The sequence below is a fragment of the Pantherophis guttatus genome, chromosome 10 (genome assembly GCF_059756535.1).
Source record: "Pantherophis guttatus breed Tessera chromosome 10, ASM5975653v1, whole genome shotgun sequence".
NCBI lineage: Eukaryota > Metazoa > Chordata > Lepidosauria > Squamata > Colubridae > Pantherophis > Pantherophis guttatus.
This window is the reverse complement of record NC_142072.1, coordinates 3,627,871-3,653,289: the sequence shown is the minus strand read 5'-3', so window position 1 is coordinate 3,653,289 and position 25,419 is coordinate 3,627,871. Positions and strand designations below refer to the sequence as shown.

Below are 25,419 nucleotides of genomic sequence, written 5' to 3'. Positions count from 1 at the left end.
ATGGCAGGGAACAAATAAATCCCAAAACAATTTGAATTCCAGAGCTGGGCCAGAAAAATTTGGTTATGGCCATTCAGCAACCTTACACTGGCTATGTCTGTTTGCTGTTTGTCCAATTCCAGGCCCTGTTTCCAAAGGGAGCAACTCCTTTTAACCATGAACTTATCTTTAGGAGATAATTCAATCCCTCCTGCTCTATCAGGTCATTTTTTTTATCTCCTGGCCAAGCTCGATCTTCACCTGTCTGATGACTGCCTGCCCCGTTTGGGCTCCAAGATTCTGCTCCACTCGGTCCAAGGCACTCATATTTCAGTGGCTTAGCTGGAGACACCCTCCCGGGGACGCAATTTTGCCTGGTTGTGCTGGCTAAAAGAGTCAGCAAATTCGGGCATGCACATCTCTTACTTTTGCAAAATAAATATATATATATATATATATATCCACTAAAAGAGGTGAAAGGTTTGACTGCTTTGCTGCTGGTGGTGAAGCTCTATGGAGATTCTCACTCATCCAGGTCCTGGTTGTCCAGAGGTGCTTTTTCAAGAGGCAGCTGGATTTTTATTTATTTATTTTGCTTTTCCTTGAAGACATTTCGCTTCTCACCCAAAGAAGCTTCTTCAGCTTCTGACCAAATGGTGGAGAATGAAAGTCTTCGTATTCCTTGCAGTCCTTCCATTCTCCGCCATCCAGTCAGAGCTGAAGAAGCTTCTTTGGGTGAGAAGCAAAACGTCTTCAAAGAAGAAAAAAAAAACCAGAAAGTCCAGTTGCCTCTTTAAAAGAAGCATCTTTTGGGACAACCTTGGTGAAAGGGGTACTCAGTGAATATTTGAGGGGCTGCCACAAAGAAGAGGGAGGGGGGGTTCAACCTGTTTTCCAGAGCACCTGAAGGCAGGACAAGAAGCAACGGATGGAAACTAATCAAGGAGAGAAGCAACATAGAACTGAGGAGGAATTTCCTGACAGAATAATTATTAATCAGCGGGATTATTTGCCTCCAGAAGTTGTGGGGGTTGGGATTAGATTGGGTTTTTTTAAAGTGATCCTTCAGAAAAAAATTTTTTATCCAGCTCTCCTGTAAAGCAACATTAAAATTGCTCTCAGTGATGTGCTGGGAATTGGACAGTTTTCTGATCCGCTGCCGAGTTTCTCTTTGCAGTGAGTTAAATGGTTAACTAGGCAAACACATTGAGCTTTGGCAAAAAAAAAAAAAACACACACACACAGACAATGGGGCATTTTAAGGCCTCTTCATCTCACCTTTCATTTTTTTAAATGGGGGAGGGGTGGGGGGCTGTAGGGATGGGGCTTGGTTGCACCCTCCCCAAAGAGAGGATTGAGGAAGAGAACTGGGGAACAAACAGGGTTAAAATGGCAGAGAAACCAGCTTCTTCAAAGTTTGAAGATTCTGCAGGATTCTTTCGCTGATCCCTTGCAAAGGAATAAGATGGCCTTCTCTCAATTTCGGTGTTGTCAGCTTTCCGAGATTTTTTGATTTTATTCCAAAAGGTTGCTTTGGGGCAAAGGAAAGGCAAACAAATGGGTTGGAATCAGTGGTGGGTTTCAAATTTTTTTACTACCGGTGGTTCTGTGGGTGTGGCTTGGTGGGTGTGGCATGGCTTAGTGGGCGTGGCAGGGGAAGGATACTGTAAAATCTCCATTCCCTCCCCACTCCAGGGGGAGGTTACTGCAAAATCCCCATTTCCAGCTGGGACTCGGGAGGCAGAGAATAGATGGGGGCAGGGCCAGTCAGAATTTTTACTACCGGTTCTCCGAACTACTCAACATTTCCGCTGCCGGTTCTCCAGAACTGGTCAGAACCTGCGGAAACCCACCTCTGGGTTGGACTAGATGACCACTCAGCACCCTTCCGTCCATCCCTTTCATTCTATCTTTAAATCAATTTCACAGCAAAGGCTGCCCAGGTGAATTGCCCGAGACTACAATTCCCAGCCTCCTTTGGGACAAAGCCGCAACCGGTAATCCACTTCCAAAACTGGTTCTCGCCTCTAATGCGTATCTCATTGAAGGTACATTAAAGGCCTGGAGGCTAAAACCTACGAAGAACGGTTGCTGGATTTGGGTATGACGAATCTAGAGAAAAGAAGGACTAGGGAGGGACAGGATAGCTGTATTCCGGTATTTGAGGAACTGCCACAAAGAAGAGGGAGGGGTCAACCTGTTCTCCAAAGCACCTGAAGACAGGACAAGAAACAATGGATGGAAACTAACCAAGGAGAGAAGCAATGTGGAATGAAGGAGAAACTTCCTAACAGTGAGGAAAATTAACCAGTGGAACAGCTTGCCACCAGAAGTTGTGGTTGCTCCATCACAGGAGGTTTTTAAGAAGAGACTGGACAGCCATTTGTCTGAAATGGTATAGGGCAGTGATGGCTAACCTTTTCGCCATCGCGTGCCAGGAATGGGGGGGCTGGGGGGGGTCGTGCGCCTCCGTGCCCACACCTATAATTCTATGCCCCCTGCGCATGCATGTGCAACACCCCCCCCCCCGCTCCCTCCCCGCTCCTGGCACATGATGGCCCGGTAGGTCCTTTTTACTCTCTCACTTGGCTCCAGAGCCTTTCTAGGAGTCTGGGGAGGGCCTTCCCCACCCACCCGGAAGTCCTCCAGAGGCCAGAAATGGCCTGTTTGCCAACTTCCAGTGGGACCAGAAGGCCCGTTTTTTGCTGTCCCCAGCCTCCAGAGCCTCTCTAGGAGTCTGGGGAGGGTGAAAACGGCTTTCCCCACCCCTCCGGAGGCCGAAAACGGCCCATTTGCCAACTTCCTAGAGAGGCTCTGGAGGCTGGGGACAGCAAAAAACGGGCCTTCCCCACCCCCCACTCTCCCTCCGAGGCCCTCCGGAGACAGGAAACAGCCTGTTTCGCGCTGGAGCTGAACTCGCGTGCCCACTGATATGGCTACGCGTGCCACCTGTGGCACGCGTGCCATAGGTTTGCCATCACGGGTATAGGGTCTCTGAGCAGAAGGCTGGACTAGGAAACCCCCAAGGTCCCTTCTGTTCTGAATGTAAAGCCCACCCGTTTTAAGAGTCACCCCGAGGTTGAGATACATTAACCTCAACGATGCCAAATGAACCAATTGACATGTATGTGCTAAGGGAGTCATTCCTGGTCGGCTCAGTTTCTCATCCCTCCTTCCAAAACGATGGCTTGTCTGAGTCACTCCAGGGAGGACAAGTACCGGCAGATTCAGAAGATCAGAAATTGTCTGAGTGGGATTGTGTAAAATGAGCTAATTGTTTAGAAGAGAAACCAGGCGGCCGAGACATTCCTTTCGGGCGCTACAAGCTAAAGTAGTTTACAGACTGTACCCTTGATTCCTTCCGCTGAATTACAGCAGAAATCCTTCCCAAATTCCTTATTGCTGACCAAGAAGCATCCACCGGTTCTCTCTCTCCTCCACATTGTAGATTCCGAGGGATTTTTTTCTTCCCCCCCCCCCAAAAAAAAATCAGGCCAGAAAGATTTTTCAAGAGCCATTTCAAACCACCTAGAAAATTGAGAATGGCTGTTTTACGCCAGCAGCACCTAGATTTGGTCTTTGACCCTCATAAAAAGTTGATGGACAGGGACGCCCTTCGTGTCTTAGTTGGGCGTAAGCAACAACATTATATTCTGATTTTTTTTCTCCCCCTCTGCCTTGTTTCACTCGGTGTGGGCAAGGTTGCCTCTGTTTGGTGGGTCCGGAAAGTTGGGAAAAGTTTTGTGTTGTTTTTTTTTCTCTCTCTCTCTCTTCTTTTTCTACCTTTTCCAAGCCTGCCTTTCTGGCTGGGGTGTTGAAGAATCTTTGGGTGAGTGTAACTTTAAGGAAAATTCTTTCTTTGCTCTTTCCTTTGGTCCTCCTCCCCTTAACCCTTCTGCAGCCGGATGGAATTTGCACCCCCTTCTCTGAACTTTCTGGTTTTTCCAAGGCCACCCACCCCCCCTTCCCGCTTGCCCCCAAATCAGCCGGCTATGCTAATTTTTCAGGTCTTTGCTGCTGCTATCTCGCACAAGGTTGCGGCTGTGTGTAGGAGTTGTCTGTGTCGGGAAGTGAGAGCCAAGAAAAGGAAGCAGCCTCTGTTCCCCAGTCTCTCTTCTCTCTCATTCACTCACTCTCACTGTCTTTTGGAGAAGACAATGTAAGCAAGAAGTTAACTGAGTAAGCAACTTTGTTGTAAGGGCTCTGAGTAGACTCCTCTGGGCTCAGAGTAGGAGGAACCCAAGAATGAACAGGAGAGAAGACTAAAAAAAAGAAAATCAGCTGTTCTTCAAGACTCCAGAAAAGCAGAGTTGGGAAGAAGAAGAAGAAGAAAGCAAATTTTGCTGAGCCAAAAAGCCAAATTAATGCAGGGATTTTGAAAAGGGGGAGCGGAATTCTCTGGGATAGTCCCTAAAATTCCCTCTGTCCTTTTTCTCTTTCTTCTTCTTTTTTGAGACAGACAAGTGTTTTGAGTTGAGGAATTTATTTCCAGACTTTCTCGGCAAGAGTTTTGGGCACAAGGGGAGAAGGGACCACGTCAGATCCATCGTTCCCCCGGCCTCTTGGGTGCTGTTGACTTCACCGAGGACTTCGTCACTTGTTTTTTTGGACTGCAGTGATCATTTCTTCTTCTCCGGCTGCTTTTTTAATGATTCGGTGAAGGCGGGCGGCTGTTTCTTGGGAAGAGATCGGGGTTTTTTCCCAACGGATTTTTTTTTTAATTTCCCCCCCCTGTTTTTTCTTCCACCGATGAGCCACTAAACTGTTTTGAAAGCTGGGATGATTTTCGAGGGAGCTTTTCAATTTGGGAAGATGGACCAAGTGAGCTGGTGCTTCCTCTCCGGTCTGCTGGCTTGGTCGATGGGCATCAGCCACACCCAAGAAGGTGAGTGTGTATGTATGTGTGTTTTTGGGGACACCTGTTTTGTGTGACCTGAGTTCTATTGTGTTGGTGAAGCCGGGAGAAACTCAGAGATGCCCACAAAATCGGAGCGAAGCAGGTGGTTAAAATGTTGACTGTGCAGTTTCCAACAGGCAGAAAGAGTTTCAAACTCTACTCAATTCACATCGCTTGGAGAGAGACAGGTGGCAACACAGCAGCCCTTGGCCTACCGTGCAGGGTTGTTGTTAAGGATTTCTCCCTCCCCCTTTCCTGGTCCTCAATTTACGACCACAGTCAGGGGCCAGACTTTCTATTCGCTAATCCAGGCAGTTCTTAAGTGAGACATGCCCAATGTTATGATCTCTTTTTTTTAAACCAAAGTTGTTAAGTGAACCTCCACAGTCTCTCGTTCACTGCTGTCGTTAAGTGAATCCAGGTTTACCCCCCACATTAACTTTGCTTGTCGGGAGCCTCTTTGGGAAGGTCCCAAATGGCGACCCTGGGACCCTGCCATTTTTTTGTAAATACAAAGGTGGTGTAGGGTTTCCTGCCTAAGCAGGGGGCTGGACTAGATGACCTCCAAGGTCCCCTCGAACTCTGATTATATTATATTATATTATATTATATTATATTATATTATATTATATTATATTATATTATATTATTATATTATATTATATTATATTATATTATATTATATCATATCATATCATATCATATCATATCATATCATATCATATCATCATATCATATCAATCATATTATATTATATTATATTATATTATATTATATTATATTATATTATATTATATTATATTATATTATATTATATTATATTATATTATATTATTATATGCTGCTTACCAAGTGCCCATATTTAGATCAGGTGACGGTGGGGATGCTGAGACGGTCGTAAGGGTGAGGATCAGTCATAAGTCCCTTTTTCCAGTGCCTCTTAACGTCGAACAGTCAATTGAACAAGGTTGTAAGTTAAGGACAACCTGTAGTACTTGGTGGATAATTTTGGGGGCCAGGTTACTGACACTCAACTCCAAGTCTGCTGGGAAGTTGACCCTTATTTACACATCTGTAAGCCGCTGACAACTTCCTTGAGATAAGATAAACTTGATTGTGTCAATTACGGAGCTGCAGCTTGCGGGAACATCAAGGTGATGTCCCTATTGTTTTCCGTAAACCGAGGGAGAGTAACTAGGGTTTGTAGGTTGCAAAGATCCAATACTTAAGTTTAGTATTTATTTATTTATTCATTTATTTATTTATTTATTTATTTATTAGTTTGATTTATATGCCGCCCTTCTCCGGAGACTCAGGGCGGCTTACAACGCTTTAAGCAATAACCTTCATACTTTTGTATATACCTGCTTAGTAGGGCTTTCGGCCCCCCCTAAGCGGTGTCCTTTTTTATACAAAGTCAGCTTATTGCCCCCACAATCTGGGTCCTCATTTTACCTACCTCGAAAGGATGGAAGGCTGAGTCAACCTTGAGCCTGGTGAGATTCGAACTTGCAGTAATTGCAGGCAGCTGGTGTTACTTACCAGTGTTTTAGTCTGAATTTTAGAATTCATGTTCGCAAAAGCGTTTTCCTCGAATCGTGGCGTTTTCCAAAGGATTTCCTTAATAACAGGGGGGTGGGGGAAATTAGGAATAAAATCCCAGTTGGTTATATTCATTTGAAATAAATGTGGGTGAATTGGCTTCAAATTTGGCATGGCGGGATTTACCAACACCGTCTTCCAAGTCGTGCAAAGAGTGGGGGAAATTTCATGGCTACGTATTAATAAGACACTCTTATTTTTTTAACCGGGTGATTTACACTCATAAATCACGTCTATCACCGTGGGACACTTCCAAAAAGGACAAGGGAAACAATAGAACAATAAAAACTGTGGCTACGGGTGCCGGGAGCATTTTTTTTTTTCCAATGCATGTACACAATTTTGTGCTTTGAACATCCTATCTGCAATCAAAAAGGATAGTTTGCTATGCTTGGGTTGCACTGGAGACGTGAGAAGAAAACCCAGATTTTTCCTGCTGTTTTATTGTTGCTGTTTGTCCACAATTTTTCTCAATTTTCGACAACTTGAAGACGGGTGGACTTCAACTCCCAGAATTCCCCAGCCAGCCATGCTGGTTGGGGAATTCTGGGAGTTGAAGTCCACCCGTCTTCAAGTTGTCCAGGTTGAGACACAAGTGCTGTATCTTATAAGAGACACACACATTAAAAAGGGAAACATCTGCTGAAATTTTCAATCATCCAGGTCACGGTTTTCCCAAAGATGCTTTTTTCAAAAAGGCAAGTGGACTTCCTTTGTTTTTTCCCCTGAAGACGTTTCGCTTCTCATCCCAGAAGCTTCCTCAAGTTCTGACTTCAGGCTTCCGTCAGAACTTGAGGAAGCTTCTGGGATGAGAAGCGAAACGTCTTCAAGGAAAAAGAAAGCCCAGTTGCCTTTTGAAGAAAAATAGAAGCACCGATTAAAGAGGCGGGAAAGCTTTGTCGACAGCATTTTTGCCTTGATGACTTTCTGGAACTTGCATGTCAGACACTGAATATAGAATATAGAATCCTAGGGCTGGAAGGGGGGACCTCAGAGATCCTCTAGTCCAACCCTCTGATGAAGGCAGATAGGGTATGTCTGAGGAGGAGCAAGTGTTGAGGGCAAGCAAACTGGAGGGCTACTTCTTGGTTACTCTGTCCATGAACTTCACACAACGATCTGGCTGGGGCGGAGTGGGGGGGAGGCTGGTACACCTGGCATAGGGCATTTTTCATGCCAGGCTGAAGTTAAGGGACATTCCGGGGTTATGGTTAATTGCAAGAACCATGTTAAAGAGAAGAGAGCTAGCAAACAGGTGATTATGCAAAGTTCACAATCAATCCCTGATTCCAGATGCATGCAAGAAAATAATGCAAGAAAATAATTCCAGGTGTATGCCGGAAAATAATGCAAGAAAATATAATTCCAGGTGCATGCCAGAAAATAATGCAAGAAAATAATTCCATGTGCATGCAGGAAAATAATGCAAGAAAATAATTCCAGGTGCATGCAAGAAAATAATGTAATACTTTTGACAGGCTTGATCAATTGGGGTGCAATTGGAGGCTTATTGCTTCTTTGATCAATTGGGTTCTTTCTGGAAATTTCTGGGCATATTTAGAGTCTTGATTGCAGGCCTGCTGGTTCTGTTTTCTCCCACCTGACTGAGACAGCGGTTCTCAATCTACTAAAGCAAAACCAAGTTTCTCTGGCTTTCATCCTGGCTAGATCCTGGCCAGGGGTGAAATCCAGCAGGTTTTGACAGGTTCTGGAGAACCGGTAGCCGAACTTTTGAGTAGTTCAGAGAACCGGCAAATACCACCTTTGGCTGTCCCCAGAGTGGGGAGGGAATGGGGATTTTGCAGTGTCCTTCCCCTGCCACGCCCACCAAGCCATGCCCACCAAGCCACATCACGCCTACCAAACCACACCCACAGAACCGGTAGTAAAAAAATTTGAATTTCACCACTGATCCTGGCCTCCCGGAATTGCGGGTTTTCAAAAATAAACTGGACAACCATTTAACCGGGAAGGTATACCTTCCCTTGCCTTGGGCAGGGGGTTGGACTAGAAGACCTCTGAGGTCCCTTCTTCAGAATATGTTCCAGATTCAAAGAAATTTGAAGGGAACCCTTTTAAGGCCAACAACCATTCTTCCTTTGATTGCTTGGATTGCAGGTTGGTTATTTTATAACGCTGGGCTGCTCCGGCTTTGGATTTCCTAGGACGTAGTTTATTTATCTCTTTTACCCAAAGCCACCCAGAATCGTATATGTGAAATGTGAAATATAAATCATTTAAAAAAAAAAAAAAAAACTGGACCGAGGGATGGGGCTGAGCCAAACGGGTGGGCGACCTTCGTTGCAACCCAAAATCCAGGGATGAGCCATCATCCTTCGGAATGCCACATTCCAAACATTTGATTCGGTTGGGTGAGTCACCCCGAGCTGGAAGAGCAGGGTGGAGGGTTTGAGATGGGGGGCAGGGGGGGGGATAACGACTGCAGCCAGTGGCTGTGGGGTGGGGTGGAGGGGAGATTGAGCTAACCTTTTGGGTATCCAATAAAGCTAGTCGAGGGAGGAGGGACTGGAGAAACCGTGTTCCAGTTCTTTCCCCGCTGGGAGAGGTGGATGCGTTGACATCACTCGCTGCTGTCGTAGTTCCTAACGCAAAAGTCCGGTCCAGCCCTGTGCAGGGATGGCCAAAGCTGCCGGTTTCTCCCTGTTTACTTTGCAAACGTCCCCGAGCATCTGGTCGGGACAATGTTGTTGAGCAAGGGTCTCCAAAAAGATGATGCACTTAGCATTTAAATAAAAAACAGAGCTGTTGACTTCAGGGTGCAGGAATTCAGATCGGGAAGGCGTCTGGGTCAAACTAACTGGCCCTAGCCCCGAAATGGCGTGGTAGGTTTCTGAGTTTGAGGTGTACCCTGGCTTGGAGGTCACGCTGGATGATTTTCAGAAAAGCACTGGGAACGGAGCGGGGTACAACCCGGATGGCAGACCATGAGGAAATACTAGGCCAGTGATGGCTAATCTTTTTGCCGTCGCGTGCCAAAAGTGGAGGGGTCGTGTACGTGCGTGCCCCCACCTGTAATTCAATGTGCCCTGCCCCCCACTCATGCACGCACGACCTCCCCCACCCTGCTTTTCACATGTGATGGCATGGTGAGCCCAGTAAGTCTATTTTTTGCCCTCCCTAGGCTCCAGGGGATTTCTTGGAGCCTGCGGAGGGCAAAAACAGTCTCCCCCCCACCCCGGAGCCCCTCTGGAAGCCGGAAACGGCCACGGTCACAAGCACGAGGACCTGTCACAAGTCCCTTTTTTAGCAATAGCACTTAGACTTATATACCGCTTCACAGTGCTTTACAGCCCTCTCTAAGCGGTTTATAGAGTCAGCCTCTTGCCCCCAACAATCTGGGTCCTCGTTTGGCTCACCTCGCAAGGATGGAAGGCTGAGCCAACCTTGAGATGGTCAGGATCGAACTGCTAGTAGTGGGCAGAATTAGTCTGCAATGCTACACTCTAACAGGAAGGAAGGAATAGCACTTAGACTTATATACTGCTTCACAGTGCTTTAGAGCCCTCTCTAAGCGGTTTAAAGAATCAGCATCTTGCCCCCAACAATCTGGGTCCTCGTTTTACCGACCTCGCAAGGACGGAAGGCTGAATCAACCTTGATCTGCTCAGGATCGAACTGCTGTCAGCAGGCAGAGTCTGCCTGCAATACCGCATTCTGACCACTGCGCCACCACGGCTCCTTCTTTGAACATTCGCTAAACGAACGTCCGTAAATCGAGGACTCCCTGTACGGCCAATCACGGCTTCCCTCTTGTCATCCAGCAAACCGACTGGGAGGTCTTGGTGCAGTTGCTAGAACTCAACACTAAAGACGTCCAGCGACGGAGTTTCTGATTCTTGAACTTTGTGTAGAGATAGTAAATTTAGATAGTAGATATTTAGTAGATAGCAGGTATTTAGATAGTAGATATAGGGGGGCTATAACTGGGTTTTGAAGAGCAGGCCAGCAAAAACGGGATGGGGGGGTGAGGAAAGAATGCGATATTTCTCGCCGAGGGACTGGGAACCGGTTCAAGTCCTGGGCGTGGGCGCTCTCCTCCCTCTTCCCCCCTCCCCAAAACGAAAATTATGTCTTGAGAAAGGAAGGAGAGGCCCCTGGGGTGAACTCTGGGCTCCTTCCCACTACGGCACTTCGGTTCTCAGGCCCTGGAATTTGTCCCTCATGCCTCAAGGGTTAACTCCGCTCCCAGGCGGGGATTTCATTTTATTTGTTTTATTTATTAAAGGGCCCCAGGCATCTCCTTCCCTCTTTCCCTCCACATGATCGGTGGACTTCAATTCCCAGAATTCCTGAGCAGGTTATGCTATGCTATTCTTCAGCTATGCTGGCCTGAGGAATTCTGGGAGTTGTAGTCCCCAAGTCGTAAAGCGGCCATAGTTGTCCATTCCTGCTTCTAAACCCTAAACCCATCTTTTACCGCCGGCCTGGTCCTCCTGGCTGGGGACGATGGGCGTATTTTCACAAGTTCCAGCCCTTGAGAGTCAGGGTCTGGGCTGGCCACCCTCGCATTTGGCTGGGAAGAAAGTGTTTGCTTGGTTTTCTGGGTTTTGCCTGGCACAGGGGGAGCCTCCGAGTGAGCTGGGTTGAGAGAGCAGGCAGAGGGCAGGGGCTGGGTCCTTGGCAGGGCATGTTGGGGTAGTTGGGAAGGGTGGGAGAACCTTTTTTTCCTTCCCTCTCTCGCTTTCTTACACTCTTTTATTTCCTTCTTTCCTTCCCTCCCTCTTTTCTTCTTCCTTCCTTCCCTTCTTCCCTCTTTCCTTTCTTTTTGCTTGCTTCCTCCCCACTCCCTCCTTCCCTCCTCTTATCCATATCTATCTCTTCCTCCCTTCCTCTCTCCCTTCTTTCCTTACTTCTTCCTTCCCTCCAATCTTCTTCCTTCCTTCCTCCCTCCCTCCCTCCAATCTTGTTCCTTCCTTCCTTCCTTCCTTCCTTCCTTCCTCCCTCCCTCCCTCCCTCCCTTTTCTTTTCTCTTTCTTCTTCCTTCCTTCTTTCTTTCTTTCCTCCCTCCCTCCCTTTTCTCTTTTCCCTTTTTTCTTCCTTCCTTCTTGACTTCCTTCCTCCCTCCCTCCCTTTTCTCTTTTCCCTTTCTTCTTTCTTCCTTCTTTCCTTCCTTCCTTCTTTCCTTCCTCCCTCCTTCCCTTTTTTCTTTTCCCTTTTTTCTTCCTTCCTTCTTGACTTCTTTCCTCCCTCCCTCCCTCCCTCCCTCCCTTTTCTCTTTTCCCTTCTTCCTTCCTTCCTTCCTTCCTTCCTTCCTTCCTTCCTTCCTTCCTCCCTCCCTCCCTCCCTCCCTCCCTCCCTTTTCTCTTCTCTCTTTTTTCTTCCTTCCTTCCTTCCTTCCTTCCTTCCTTCCTTCCTTCCTTCCTTCCTTCCTTCTTTCCTCCGTCCCTCCCTCCCTCCCTCCTAACACTCTTGCCCCACTGACAATAATAGCAAACCGTGACCTCCCATTGCTCCCACTGGACTCTGGCCCCATCTGACCCCAGCCATTTAGTTGCAGATATCTCTGCATTTGAAGATATGGGCAACCTAGATAATTACATTATACCGTTGGGGAGATTAAAAAGAAAAAGATTAATGGAGAAAGACATGTAAACCGACAGCAGAGGTGACCACAAGAGAGGCCCAGACATTAAGATGGCACTGTGACTGCAGAATTGAAACTCCGCTTTCTTTGCATTGTGTTAAAATGCACATCGAAAAGGACTTCAATTGCCCAGTGGGTGGGGAATTCTGGGAGTTGAAGTCCACACCCCTTAAAGTTGCCAAGGTTGAGAAACACTGACCTAGACAGACAGATTACAGTAATCAAGAAACTGGATTCCGTCAACCTCAATTTGCACCATGCTGCAAATATTCCAGACGGCCATTAGGTGGCAGCAAAGAGTCAGGGACTCTGCATCTCTATGCCGCCCTCCGATGGTCATTCAAAGCTTTGCAGCCCTGGGATTTCTAGCAAGGCAAAGAAGTACTTCCAGGATCTCTGATAGAGGCTGACTCTATGTTCTGTCCAGATCCATCCTGCATCTCTGTGGGGTGCCATGCCACACCTGAACCATTGTTAGGTGGGTAGGTGCTGGCATCATCCAGTTGAGCATTGAGAAGCATGAACAACTGCAGCCAACCAGATCGGAATGCCGCTGTTCCCCCCAGCTGCCTCAAATTGGTACATTCCAAAATGAGAACCAGTTTGGTGTAGTGGCGACGGCATCAATCTAGAAACCAACAGACCATATACGTTATAGTCCCTGTTTAGCCACAAAGCCATCAAGATGACCTTAGGCCACCCCTTCTCTTCCTTCCTCTCTCTTCTCCTACTTCCTTCGTTCTTTCTCTCCTTCTCTTTCCTACTTCCCCTTCTCTTCCCCCACTCCTCTCTTCTTCCCCCTTCTAACCTTCTCCTCTACTCCTCTTTCCCCTCCTTTTTCTTCCTCTCCTTTTCCCTTTCTTCTTTCTCCTCTTCTCTCCTCTCTTCTCCCTTCCTCTCTCTCTACTCCTTCCTCTCTCTCCTGTTGTTTCCCTTTTCAATCTAAAGTGGTATTCAAGCAGCCCCGGTTTTCTAATTACCTTTATTCTCATTTCAATTTCTTATTCAATTATTATTTATGTTTATTTCATCATTTGCGTACTTTTTATAATATCTCACTTTTTTCCCTTTTACCCTCGCCCCTCCCCTTTCTCCTTTTACTTGGCATCATCTGGGTATTTATTTTTCTAATTGTTTTCTCCCCTCTATTCTCTATCTATTTTACTTCTATATCCTTATTCATATTTCTTTTCTAACCGATCATAAAATTTATCCCATGCCTTGAAATACATCGACTCTTCTTTTTATTCTCAATGTTAATCTATTCATTTCTGCACATTCTAACATTTTATTTATAAAGGTTGGAGTAAAGGTAAAAGGGTAAAAGAGCAGTCCCGAAAAAGTAAAAAAGAAAAAGAAAAGTTAAAAAGAAAAGATGAATGAAAAATGATGGAAATGACTGTTTCCACTGCTTTGCTGGCTGGGGAATTCTGGGAGTTGCAGTCCACCAGGCTTAAAGGTGCCAAGGTTGGAGACCTCTGATCTACAACATACAGTATAAGGACGACAACAGTCACTGCATAGGACAGAAAGGCAGAAGACTAGCAGAGTTCATCCATGAACCCCAAATACCAGTCAGAAGATAGGATGAAAACTCCTTAAACTCACAACATGTGGATAGACTCAACCATGGTTTCACCTGTGAGCATCCTAAAACAAGCTAAAAAAAAAAAAAACCCGCTAGGAAATTCCTGGAAGCTCAAAACTAATCAACCATCGAAGGATAGAGAGAGATAAACCATATTTACACACCGTTCCAAAGAGACAATTAAAAAAAAGCTAAGAAGGAAACAAGGTATTCTTTCCAGCAACCGGCACCCAGATAAGCAGGGATTAATACCAGACAAACAATCTAGCAGAAAACAATACCCTAATCGAGGAACTACCAGGAAGAAAATCACATCCCTAGCAACACTGTCAGGACAAGCTACTATATAAATAGAGAGTGCTGATGTTACCTGGTTGTGTATTGAAACATCTTTCTCTCAGCTCTAAGAAGGAGGCAACGGCAAACCACTTCCCCCAAAAAAAAACCTTGCCAAGAAAACCGCAAGAACTAATCCAGGCAACTGCCAGAAAATTATATGTAGTCAGGGTTAAAATGTGGAGTCCTTACTGGCTCTCTGAGCTTGGCTGTTTGTTTGCAGATGTTTCAATACACAACCAGGTAACATCAGCACTCTCTATTTATATAGTAGCTTGTCCTGTGTATACGACTTGTATCTGCAAATCCTCCGAATCCGGTTGACCTCCAGATTTGGAGAGCTAAATTCCAGGTTGCTGTTGTGATGTTGTGCTACCTTTTCTTCAAATTGGAGAATTTCAACTTTTATCTTTTTTTCCTTCTAGCTGGTTACTTCCAAGAAAGTCCTTCAAATTTGACCTCGTCTTTGGGAAAAGATGTGAAACTCACCTGCTCGGTCCTGGCCCTGGGCGAGGCACCGGAGATCAGCTGGCTGAGGAATGGCGAGGTCTTCGAATTTGCCGACAGTAACCAGATCCAGGTGCCTTTGGAAGAAGAAGAATGGATGACCACCAGCGAACTGAGGTGAGCAAAAGACAACTTGGCTGGCAGGGTTAATGGGCCTATTTCTTTGTTTGTTTCCCGCTTTTATTATTTTTACAAATAACTCAACATGGTAAAGATATCCCACACGCCTTCCTCCTCCTATTTTCCCACAACAACAACTCGGTGAGGTAGGTTGGGCTGAAAGAGAGAGAGACTGGCTCAAAGTCACCGAGTTGCCTTTCATGCCTAAAGCGGGACTAGAACTCACCGTCTCCTGGTGATTGGGCCAAAGTCACCCAGCTGGCTTTCATGCTTAAGGTGGGACTAGAACTCACTGTCACCTGGTGATTGGACCAAAGTCACCCAGCCAACTTTCATGCCTAAAACAGGATTAGAACTCACATCTCCACTTTCTAGCCTAGTGCCTTTGCCACTAGAACAAACTGGCTCCCATTTGACCAAGTCTCGGGCAGCTGACCAATATTTTGAAAGCTCCATAAAGAAGACCATCCTCATTGCTTGTGGATATGGCACCTAGCTCTTACGAAATATCGCGACCTGGCCATCAGAACTACGCAATTATGGATGAAACATATCACAGTAATACCCACTGTCATTGGGGCACTTGGTACCATGTCCAAGAATTTTATAAAATATATCAAGAATTTGCAGCTTCCTGCAATAACACCAGCGGAGCTGCAAAAAACTGCGCTACTTGGAACATCGTATATCTTAAGAAGATACTTGGTTGATCCCTAGGACGCTGGCAGCAACCCGTATCAACCATTAGCACCAGTCAATGATATTTGTGACGCATTTTTAAATGTTCAGCTGACTGAGTTTCATGTTTAATGAATAAAACAGATCATCAGTCAATGGTATTTATGATGCGTTTTTAAATGTTCAGTTGACTGAGTTTCATGGTGAATGAATAAAAGATAATAATAATAATAATAATAAGCAAAACATTAATAATGATCACATAATAATAGTAGTATTTACTTATCCATTTTCGTAAACCTTCCTTATATTATTAGTCATTCTTTTACGCTTTGAAATTTCTAACTTCTGTTTCTATTAGTTAGCCACTGATAAAACAAAATCCCATGTTAAGAAGCATTCAGTTTCTTCCTTCAACCTTCAACCTTTGTTATTATTATGGTTGGTGCTATACTAAGATGTTTAGTCTGAATCTGGCATTTTTATCCACCTGTCGAGTCCTTTCCAAGGACCCGAGATAAGCAGATGTGGTTAAAAGTTATTGTCCAAGGATGTCAGCTGTTTTGAGTAAAGCAACCTTTTGCAAAATTCTTTCTCTCTCCAAAGTTTTATTTATTTATGTATTAGTACTATAAGATACAGAAATACAAAAGAAAATAGTAGGAAAGATAGTAGGGGGGGGAAGGGAAGGGAAAAGTGTGGGAAAAAGAAAAAAAAGGCATTGACTTCCGACTTCCTTTGGTGCAGGAGAATAAAATAATAACCTTAATTTTTTTTTTGCTTTTACATAATAATATAAACTTGCCATTTCTATAACAAGAAGCCTATCTCATTGGTAAAACGTAAAATCAAAGTTTCATTTCCCACCACCACCTCAAGCACAAAGTCCAGCAGCGGTTTCCAAGTAGAAACAAAAGTAGTTGTGATTTTTCCTCCTAAAAGGAGTGGAGGCTGGGAGCGATGGGTTTTGAAGTCCAAGGGAATCCAAGAAGCCCAAAACCAGAGCCACTTTTGACCTGAAATAGACAAGAGTCCTCTTCGCATGGGCGAAGTTCAGATGAAGCTCAGATGGTGGCCCATTTCCACGTGAACAGGTTCTTCGCTTCCTCGTGGAAATGGGGGGGAAGATGCCTGGCTGGCTGGCTTGGGGGGGCGTCTTGAAGTCTGCTAGCTGGCCCCAGATGGGTTAATATGACTCATGGGAAATATTCGTTTCAGTTGCTCAATGGCCGAGCTGGGGAACTTGGTGGAAGTCCAGCTGGCTGGTGCCTTCTGCTTCACGTGCCTTTCTCCGGCTTTCTGGACCCACAGGCCAAGTCACATGGGGAACGGGACACTCACTAGAAGCCTGTGTAAGGGGTGTGTATTATGTGTGTGATTGTTCACCCACAGCAAGGAAAGTTTGGCAGTGTTTTCCCCTGCCTCTCTCCTTGTGACATCCCTCTTGGGCTGAGAGACAAGGATTGGGTTCCCTCAGCATCCTAAATTTCTTTTCTTTTTCTTTATTTTTTAAAAAAGTTTTTTATTTTAAACACATTAAAATAAACACAAAACATACAACACTTATATATGTTATCATTTTTCTGTTGTTATCAGCTCATTTAAGGTGATCCTTTCTTATTATTCCATATATTCTAACTTTTTCATTAATCTGCTTAAACAATCTAACTTCCTTTATCTCTACTATACTATAGTTTGATCTGCAGCACAATCTCCTTTTTTTTCCTTTCCCTCTTTTTTCTTTTACTCCTTTTTTTCATTTTTCCTTTTCTCCCACCAATCGTACCATCTGTGCCGCACTCTATAATAATCTGTATCCTCTCTTTCGTTAATTTCCTTTGTTAACTTGTCCATCTCTGCGCATTCGAGGATTTTTTAAATTAAGTCCTCCTCTGTTGGTGGACATTCCTTCTTCCAATTCTGCGCATATATTATGCGAACTGCTGTTAATATATGTAGTGTTAAATATTGTACATCTTTTGTATAATTTTCTATTGGAATCCCTAGTAAAAATTGCTCTGGTTCTCCAGAATCAGAGTTTATTGGTTCCTGTATTATCTCCTCTATGAGCTTTTTAACTTTGGCCCAAAATTGCTTTGTCACTGGACAGGTCCACCAGATATGATAGTATGTTCCATGGTTATTCTTACATTTCCAGCATTTAGGTGAATTACCAGGGAACATCTTTGCTATTCTAGCTGGCGGAAGATGCCATCTATGAAAAATGTTTCATGGATAGCATCCTAAATTTCAATGGGGCTTGTTTGGTTTGCAAGGGAGCATCACGGGTGAAGCTCGCCTATTCTGGTTTGTTCAGAGGCCTCCGTTTAACGCAATGCCTGATTTCACCCATCATAGTTTTCTCTCAAGCAATGTTTCCCCAAACGTTCCTTCATTACCGCAAACCTCTTATCAAAAGAAACTTCAAATCAGCATGTTCAGTTTAGTTTTTTTTTTACACCGAATCTTCTTTCTGAGCCCCATGAGCAGTGGGGCCAATTCGCACCACTTTGGGAGAACCGGTTGTTAACTTTCTGAGCAGTTTGGTGAACTGGTTGTTGGAAGAAATCATTAAGGCAGAGAACCGGTTGTTAAATTATTTGAATCCCGCCACTGCCCATGAGGGATGGAAACTTGATTTTTAAACGGAAGCTAATAACACACTCTAGGACAGTGTTGGCGAACCTGCCTTTAGATTGCACGTTGCATTTTTAAAATTGACTTTGCCCCTTAGTTATGTGGGATCAGCGAATCTGGGGTTGTTGTTTTTTTAAACTTAAGTTTCTTTTTCATCATTTTCTTTTTCTTGTTTGTGGGGCAAGAGTGAGGGTTGGCTTTGCAAAAAAATAAAAGCAGCCTTGGACTCAGTTGTGATAAACATCCTGGAATAAAAACCCGATTTTGCTGAACGAAACAAAAATTGTTTTAAGGAACTTGCCTGCGAGACAAACCCTCCAAAGAAGCTTCTGCCGTTTTCTCCGCTGACTTTGCAAGAGGGAAGAAGAGGCAGGGAGTCAATCTGGGGAAGGAAACCAAAGAGGAAAGAATCCTGACTTTAAATGAGTAAAAAGGTCCCTGACCTTTTCTTAATGATAAACACTAACTCTCCCCACCGCAAAAATAAAACCTTGGAAACTTTCCCCTTAGTAGCTGAAAACTGCATTCTCTGAACTTTTAGTTCCGGTTGCATCAGACTGCGATTCCTTTGTCTTTCATCAGCTTTGTCAAAGCTTTTGCGTTGGCTGCGGTGAGGCAAGGAAAGTCAAAAAAGTCAAGATGGCGCCACTGTGAGGCAATCCAAATTTGTTCCCCTTTTTGTCAAATGCATCGCCGTCACTTTGTTTAAAAACCAGCTTGGTCCCTGCCTGGGGAATATTAGACCTTCAGAACATTTTTTTTCCTCCCTTTGCTAAAATTATTTTTTTTTTTACATTCCTCTGGGTCTGGTTCCAGGGATCTTGGAGACCACTTGAAGTGGTTGGAAAAAGACGCAAATCTAACCATTGATAGAATCTATTATTCCATGTTGAATAGTATTCTGTATCTCCTTTATCTTTTATTTTTATTTATTTATTTATTTATTTATTAAATTTGTATACCGCCCCCTCTCCCGAAGGACTCGGGGCGGTGAACAGCCAAAACTAAAAAACATACAATATAAACATTAAAATACTATAAAACAAAATTAAATTTATCTTTGGCTTCCCCCAATTTAAAACCCCTTACCCATAAAATTCACCAATTAAAAGATTTTTAACCCAGATCGGCTTGCTGAAATAAAAAAGTCTTCAGGGCCCGGTGGAAGGTCCGGAGGTCCGGGATCAGTCGTATCCGTGGGGGTAGCTCGTTTCAGAGGGCGGGTGCCCCCACAGAGAAGGCTCTTCCCCGGGGGGCCGCCGGCCGACATTGCTTGACCGACGGCACCCTGAGGAGACCCTCTCTGTGGGAGCGTGTTGGCCGGTGGGAGGTTATCGGTGGCAGAAGGTGGTCTCGTATATACCCTGGCCCTAAGCCATGGAGCGCTTTGAAGATAACCAATACCTTGAAGCGCACCCGGAAGACCACCGGAAGCCAATGCAGCTCGCGCAGGAGAGGTGTCATGTGGGAGCGTTTTAGCGTTAAGTCTGTTCATTTCCGCATAATCTATTACAGTGATGGCTAACCTTTTTGCTGTCACGTGCCAAAATGGGGGGAACGCGGGGAGGTTGCGTGAGCACATGCCCACACCCATCATTCAATGTGTCCTGCGCATGCGCACACGACCCCCCCTCCTGCACTCAACCCGCTTTTGGCACTCGATGGCATGGTGGGCCCGGTAGGCCCGTTTTTTGCCTTCCCCAAACTCCAGAGGCTTTCTTGGAGCCTGGGGAGGGCAAAAACAGCCTTCCCCACCCCCCGAGTTGAAGTTAATATATGCTGGCTAAGGAATTCTGGGAGTTGAAGTTCATATATGCTAACTAAGGAATTCTGGGAGTCGAAGTTCATATATGCTAACTAAGGAATTCTGGGAGTCGAAGTTCATATATGCTGGCTAAGGAATTCTGGGAGTCAAAGTTCACATATACTAGCTAGGGAATTCTGGGAGTAGAAGTTCGCATATGCTGTCTAAGATAATTCTGGGAGTTGAAGTTCACATATACTAGCTAGGGAATTCTGGGAGCTGAAATCCACCCATCTTAAAGTTGCTAAGACTGAGAAACACTGGTTTAAGTTCGATAAACCAGCCCAGGCATGGATTTCACAGGCATCCAGTCTCATAGACAACACAATCTATGCTCAGAGCCGCTTTGCTGACCAATATCCTCATCTCTTCCACCACCCCCTCCTCATCTCCCCCCCCTCCTCCCTCCAGCATCTCTTCCCTCCAGCTTTCGGACATGGGAAATTACCAGTGTGTGGCCTCGGTGAATGGATCTGAATTGTTTTCCGAAGAAGCTTACCTGCAGTTAGAAGGTAAATGTAACATGGGGGTGATGAGTCTCTTCGTAGACACCTGGGGAGGCACAGCCGTGTTCAGAAATCGGGAATTTTATTCCCTGCTAGCCTCAAGGAGCAACCGGCATAAATGGCCAGAGGTTTGATTCCTTTTAAATAATTTACTTTTTATAAATATCATCCATTATTCCGAGACTTTGGTCTTTAACGGGGTTGCCAGGTTGAGGAAAATTATTCTAGACGCTGTTTCTCAATTTTGGCGACTTGAAGATAGGTGGGCTTCAACTCCCAGAATTCTGGGAGAATTCTGGGAGTTGAAGCCCACCCATCTTCAAGTCGCAAAGGTTGAAAAACACTGATTTGATTCCTGTATAAGACTATTTATTTATTTATTTTATTTTATTCGGCTTATATGCCGCCCTATCTCACAATGGACTCGGGGCGGCTCACAACAATAAAACACAAGCCACAATAAAAATAAAAACTAAAATCTAAAAAATTTAAAATTAACCCATTAATAACCCTTAAAACCCCATCATCAGACCAGGTCAAGGGATTTGAAAAGCCAAGTTTTTAATTCCCGGCGGAAGGTGCGAAGGTCAGGCGCTAGTCGGCGCTCCAAGGGGAGTTGATTCCAGAGGACTAAGACTAAGCCAAGATGTGCTTGTTTCGATATTGTTGACGACAACATCCTGGTTTGGCTCAAACCCACCAACACCCACCCACCCATATTCTTCATCTTTGTTTCATGTGAACCAGCCCATCGTGGCTTTGCATTGCCATCATGGCTTGTTCAAAAAATGGCGGTTTAGTGCCACTTGTGAATCCCCAACCAATCCTCGTTTGTTCAAGCAGTTTCTTTCTTCTCTCTCGTGGCCAGGCCTCCCCTTTTTCTCCGAGGAGCCCCAAGATCTGGAGATCACGGCTGGTACTCCCTTCAACCTCAGCTGTGCCGCCCAGGGACCCCCGGAACCTGTTTCGGTCATCTGGTTGCAGGACAGCGTTCCCCTTAACTCCTTGGCGGATCCCCTGGCCGAGACCCCTTCCGTGTTGGGGGTGAGAGGTGAGTCAGCTAAACCGCCACGCCCCGGTTCTTCTTCTGGTCAGAAAGTGACCCCTTTCAAGAGGCAGCAGCTGCCAAGGTGGGGTGGAGATTTCACCCAGGACAGCTGAGATGACATCCATGCTGGACCACAGCTAGTCCTGGAGTTACAACCAGGGATTTGGAGTTTGTGACAAATTACAACCGTGGCTTAAAGGTTGGTATGGGAATGGGGGATGATGGCTTGTTAGCAAGTCCTCCGAATTCCTTTCCTTTCCCCTTTCTTCTTTCCTTCCTCCCTCCCTCCTCCCATCGTCTCCTTCCCTGACTTCCTTCCTTTCCCTTCCCTTCCCTTCCCTTCCCTTCCCTTTCCTTCTTTCCTTTCCTTTCCTTTCCTTTCCTTTATCTCCCTTTCCTTTCCTTCCCTTCCCTCCTATCCTTCTCCTTTTTTCCTTTTCTTTTCTTTCCTTTCCTTTCCTTTTCTTTCCTTTCCTTCTTTCCTTTCCTTTCCTTTATCTCCCTTTCCTTCCCTTCCCTCCTACCCTTCTCCTTTTTTCCTTTCCTTTCCTTTCCTTTCCTTTCCTTTCCTTTCCTTTCCTTTCCTTTCCTTTCCTTTCCTTTCCTTTCCTTTCCTTTCCTTCCCTTCCCTTCCCTTCCCTTCCCTTCCCTTCCCTTCCCTTCCCTTCCCACACCTCTGCAGATTTTAACAGGAACCTTGGCAGGCCACACAGACAAACCAAGAATATACAATCTCTTTCTGTCGGATTCCACTAACCATGGTTTTAAGCAGTCACGACACAGGACGATATCCGAATCCCATGGCCCCCTTGCGTGCCCTGGCTTTGAATAGCCCTTCCTGAGTTGGCAGGGTTCCTGGGCACCCCGACGCCTCCCAGCCACCCCGAATGTGGCAGCCTGGTTTGGGGCATTGTGTGTTTGTCTGAACACCCTCAATAGGCCGTTTAGCGCCTTCCACAAACGCGACGAAATCCAAGGGTGGCTTGGCCACTTCGCTCGATAAAACCCCATTCTTTGGGGTTTCATTTCCTTTTACTCCAGACTCCAGGGCTGAAAATAGCCGTGGGGCTGAAAGGAGGAGGAATTACGGATCAAAAGGGGGCCTTTTTCATCCCTCTCACCCCTGGGCTCATAGCTTTCATCGTCTGCCTCCCCCCCCCCCCCAATATCTGGCCAACGAAGTCATAAAAAGTTACCCTTTTTCTTTCAGGCTCTGGGGTTGCATTGGCTGCAAAGTGGGGATTTGGGTTTCCCAGCGGCAGAAAAAGGGGGCTCGGCGGTGCATGCAAGACCCCCTTCCTCTCCCCGCCATTCAGCCTCGTCCAGGCCCCCCCCCTCCCCAGTTCCACGTCCTTGTTCATTGTCTTCTTTTCTCGTTCCCCCCCTCCTCTGAATGTCTGGCTTGTCCCCAACTTGCGACGTCCTTTGTCCTTAGTTTTTTTTTTTTTTTCTATGGAGAGGGACGATTCCCGATGGCTCGGGGCCGGGGAGGGGTTCGCTCCAAGCGTGGGAACCGGCGGGGCCAACGTTACCAATGATTGTTTTTGGGCAGTTGGCAGGCAAGAAGAAGCCGGGGTTTTATCTGCCTGCCTGCCTGCCTGCGCAAAAGAGACGGGAAGCAAAAGAACAAGGATGTGATATGCCCGGTTGTTTTGGATCTACATGTTCCCCCCACCTCCCATTCCATAACCTTGCGAATGCAAGTGCAGGAGGGGTTTATCGCAATGAGAGGGGTGTTGAGAAATCCCCCCCGGGGTTCCAGGAAAACCAGAGCTGGGTGGTGCCTTGAATCACGCACTGCCCAGGCGGGAGAAGGGTGCCTGCCACCTTTTCTTCGAGTCGTCAGATGGCCTTAACCTTCCTCTTTTTTTTTTTTTTTTTTTAATTTGATTTATATGCCGCCCTTCTCCGGAGACTCAGGGCAGCTTACAATGTGCTCAGCAATAGCCTTCATCCTTTTGTATATTTATACAAAGTCAGCTTATTGCCCCCACAATCTGGGTCCTCAATTGACCTACCTTAGAAAGGATGGAAGGCTGAGTCAACCTTGAGCCTTGGCGAGATTCGAACTTACAGTAATTGCAGACAGCTGGTGTTTTGTTTTGTTTTTTAAATTTGATTTATATGCCGCCCTTCTCCAGAGACTCAGGGCGGCTTACAATGCGTTAAGCAATAGCATTTATACTTTTGTATATTTATACAAAGTCAGCTTATTGCCCCCACAATCTGGGTCCTCATTTCACCTACCTTAGAAAGGATGGAAGGCTGAGTCAACCTTGAGCCTGGTGGGATTCGATCTTACTTTAATTGCAGACAGCTGGTGTTAAATTACAGAGCTCTGTCTGTTGAGCTATCCCAGGCTCTTCCCAAGAGCTGGCAGGATATCATTCAGAACAGAGTTGGAAGGGCCCTTGGAGGTCCTCTAGTCCAACCCCCACTCCTCCTCAGGCAGGAAACTCTATACCAGAGATGGCTAACCTTTTTGCTCTCGTGTGCCAAAAGTGGGGATCATGCGGGGGGGGAGGGGGGGAGGTTGTGCATGCGTGTGCCCATACCCATAACTCAATGTGCCCCACCCACCGGACATGCGCACGTGACCCCCCCGCGCTACCCCCACTTTTGGCACGTGATGGCCCGGTGGGCCCAGAAGGCCCGTTTTCTGCCCTCCCCAGGCTCCAGAGGCTCTTCTTGGAGCCTGGGGAGGGCAAAAACGGCCTTCTGTCCTCCACCCAGGAGGCTCTCCGGAGGCCGGAAACAGCCCATTTCCCAACTTCAGGTAGGCCCGTAAGGCCCGAAAATTAGCTGGCTAGTGCGCATGTGCGCGCTGGAGTTGAGTAGGGCAACGCTCGCGTGCCCACAGATATGGGTCCGCGTGCCACCTGGGGCACCCGTGCCATAGGTTCGCCATCACGGCTCTAGACCATTTCAGACAAATGGTTGTCCAATCTCTTCTTAAAAGCCTCCCGTGTTGGAGAATTCACAACTTCTGAAAGGCAATTTGTTCCACTGATTAATTTATCTCGCTGACAGGGAAATTCTCTAGTTTGAAGAGAGAAGAGAGACAGAGAAAGAGACAGAGAGATGAGAGAGAAAGAGAGAAAGAGAAAGAGAAAGAAAGAGGGGAGGGAGAGAGAGAGATGATATATGATAGAGAGTGAGAAGAGAGTGAGTGAGTGAGAGAGAGATGAGAGAGAGAGAGAGAAACAGAGAGAGAGATGAGAGATGAGAGAGAGAGGAAGAGGGAGAGAGAGGGAGAGAGAGAGAAAGAAAGAGAGATGATACATGATAGAGAATGAGTGAGAGAGAGGAAGAGAGAGTGAGACAGAGAGATGAGAGGGAGATGACAGATGAGAGAGAGGAAGAGAGAGAGAGGAAGAGAGAGAGAGAGAAAGAGAAAGAGAAAGAGGGAGAGAGAGATGATAGAGAGGGGGAGAGAGAGAGAGGAAGAGGGAAAGGAGAGAGGAAGAGTGAGAGAAAGAGAGAAAGAGAGGGAGAGAGATGGTAGAGAGGGAGAGGGAGAGAGAAGGGAGAGAGAGAGAGGAAGAGTGAGCGGTAGAGAGAGATGATAGAGAGAAAGAGGGAGATGATAGAGAGGGAAAGAGAGGAAGAGAGAGAGATGATAGATGATAAAGAGTGAGAGAGAGAGGAAGAGAGAAAGGAGAGAGAGAGAGAGAGAGATGGGAGCCTGAGTTTTCTTTAAAGCAGAACCAGGAGGGGAGAGTCCCGCCTGCCCCCTTTATAAAAATCCCCCTCCCTCATGCAGCCAGACAGGTTTGAAAGGGCTTTTGAGACTCGTCCCAACGTAGAAAAGAAATGAAATTCCCTCAGATAAATCTTCCCAGACTCGTCAGACTCGTTGGACCAGAGGCAACCGGGGGACAAAGCGAGACAGGTTCTCTCTATGCCAGGAGAAAACAAACACGGTGGTTTGGCAGAAGGAAACTCAGCTTGCTTGCAGGAGGCTCTGCTGGCACTGCGACCCCCCGAGATGGTCTTCCTTTGTGTCCCCTTTTTCCGCCCTCTTTCCCCCATTTCCTCCCCCTTCAGCCTCCCCCCCCCCCCGAGGCTGAGCTCAGCCAGGGTCTGGCAAGTTGGGGGGAAACTGAAGAAGA

At 46.1% G+C, this 25,419-nt stretch overlaps 1 protein-coding gene across 2 annotated transcripts in view; it reads left to right on the top strand.

Moving 5' to 3' along the window:
• The first annotated feature begins 3,907 nt into the window (after window positions 1-3,907).
• Window positions 3,908-25,419, top strand: part of AXL (AXL receptor tyrosine kinase) — a 52,853-nt gene continuing 31,341 nt past the window's right edge. Inside the window, exons 1-4 of one of the 2 annotated variants that reach the window (XM_087876262.1) lie at window positions 3,908-4,864; window positions 14,433-14,631; window positions 20,165-20,265; window positions 21,128-21,310. In XM_087876262.1, the coding sequence (XP_087732388.1) occupies window positions 4,759-4,864; window positions 14,433-14,631; window positions 20,165-20,265; window positions 21,128-21,310 (589 nt within the window). In that variant the 5' untranslated portion in view covers window positions 3,908-4,758. The remainder of the gene's footprint in view (window positions 4,865-14,432; window positions 14,632-20,164; window positions 20,266-21,127; window positions 21,311-25,419) is intronic. The other variant, XM_087876261.1, reaches the window with a different exon arrangement.